The sequence below is a fragment of the Etheostoma spectabile genome, chromosome 21, assembly GCF_008692095.1.
Source record: "Etheostoma spectabile isolate EspeVRDwgs_2016 chromosome 21, UIUC_Espe_1.0, whole genome shotgun sequence".
NCBI classification, from domain to species: domain Eukaryota; kingdom Metazoa; phylum Chordata; class Actinopteri; order Perciformes; family Percidae; genus Etheostoma; species Etheostoma spectabile.
The window spans coordinates 23647272-23648005 of NC_045753.1; the positions used below are offsets into that span (position 1 = coordinate 23647272).

The 734-nt window shown below is 46.5% G+C and overlaps 1 protein-coding gene across 6 annotated transcripts in view; it reads left to right on the forward strand.

Moving 5' to 3' along the window:
* grid2ipb (glutamate receptor, ionotropic, delta 2 (Grid2) interacting protein, b) overlaps window positions 1–734 on the forward strand; it is a 43047-nt gene that overhangs the window by 36192 nt on the left and 6121 nt on the right. For all 6 annotated transcript variants that reach the window (XM_032503301.1, XM_032503302.1, XM_032503303.1 and 3 more), the window contains 2 exons: window positions 7–203; window positions 567–722. In XM_032503301.1, the coding sequence (XP_032359192.1) occupies window positions 7–203; window positions 567–722 (353 nt within the window). The remainder of the gene's footprint in view (window positions 1–6; window positions 204–566; window positions 723–734) is intronic.

The window sequence follows — 734 nt, forward strand, 5'->3', positions numbered from 1 at the left end:
CGGCAGCCATCCTCATCGCCCACCTGAAGCTCTCCACCGCCGAGCTGCGTCAGATCTTGTTGAACATGACGACCGACCGGCTGGAGCCCGCCCACATCAAGCAGCTGCTGCTCTACGCCCCGGACGACGAAGAGGTCAAACAGTTTGAGCAGTTTGAACAGGACCCCGCCAAACTCAGCGAGCCCGACCAGTTCATTTTCCAGGTACACAAAGGAAACCAAAACACAAGATGGTAGGGCTCCTTGGTGATCATAGTCGCGATTACTTGGGTCAATACTGAAATCAGGATTATTTACCATGGTTAACTCATTGTCTCATGGAATGATGTCATGATTATTAAACTTAAAAAATAGTGAAACGCCTTGAACTGTGAATATTCCCTTCCCTTTTTTTCATTGAGAATACAAGACGAAAAAAAAGTTTATTTGCAAGTTGTAACGTGCAAAATAATAGCTTTTCTCGATTACACTGTTTTTGTGATCATTAGGAGCAGAAACCCTAACGTTTTTATTATGGCCCTGTGTGATGGAGGGATTTGAGTCGAGTGATTGTTTTGTGGCTTTCAGATGTTGACGGTGCCCGAGTATAAAACCCGTCTGCGGAGCCTCCACTTCAAGACCACCCTGCAGGAGAGGACGGAGGAGATGAAGGTTGCGTACGATTACATCTACAAGGCTTCGGTGGAGCTAAAGAGCAGCAAGAAACTGGCCAAAATACTGGAGGTAAACCTCTAG